General features: G+C 56.9%; 1 protein-coding gene across 1 annotated transcript in view; it reads left to right on the top strand.

Annotated features, from left to right (window-relative positions):
• LOC109820776 (probable carboxylesterase 8) overlaps window positions 1–260 on the top strand; it is a 2,286-nt gene extending 2,026 nt beyond the window's left edge. Inside the window, exon 3 of the mRNA XM_020386972.1 lies at window positions 107–260. Within this exon, the coding sequence (XP_020242561.1) occupies window positions 107–260 (154 nt within the window). The remainder of the gene's footprint in view (window positions 1–106) is intronic.

Genomic DNA, 260 nt, shown 5'->3' on the forward strand with positions numbered 1-260 from the left:
ACCACAAGTACTGCAACCTGACGGTGAAGCCGTCGGTGGCTGATCAGATCGAGCGGCTACCGAGGGTTTTTGTGAAGGGGAGCAAAGGAGACCCGTTGGTTGACAGGCAGCGGATGTTTGTGGAGATGTTGGAGAGAGCTGGGGCTGACGTAGTGGGCAGGTTTGATGAGGATGGGTCTCATGCCGCCGAGTTGTTTGATGCCGCGAAGGCTGAGGCGCTTTGTGAGGAGGTGAAGGAGTTTGTGCACGGATGCTGCTGA

Source organism: Asparagus officinalis, chromosome 8, assembly GCF_001876935.1.
Source record: "Asparagus officinalis chromosome 8, Aspof.V1, whole genome shotgun sequence".
NCBI classification, from domain to species: domain Eukaryota; kingdom Viridiplantae; phylum Streptophyta; class Magnoliopsida; order Asparagales; family Asparagaceae; genus Asparagus; species Asparagus officinalis.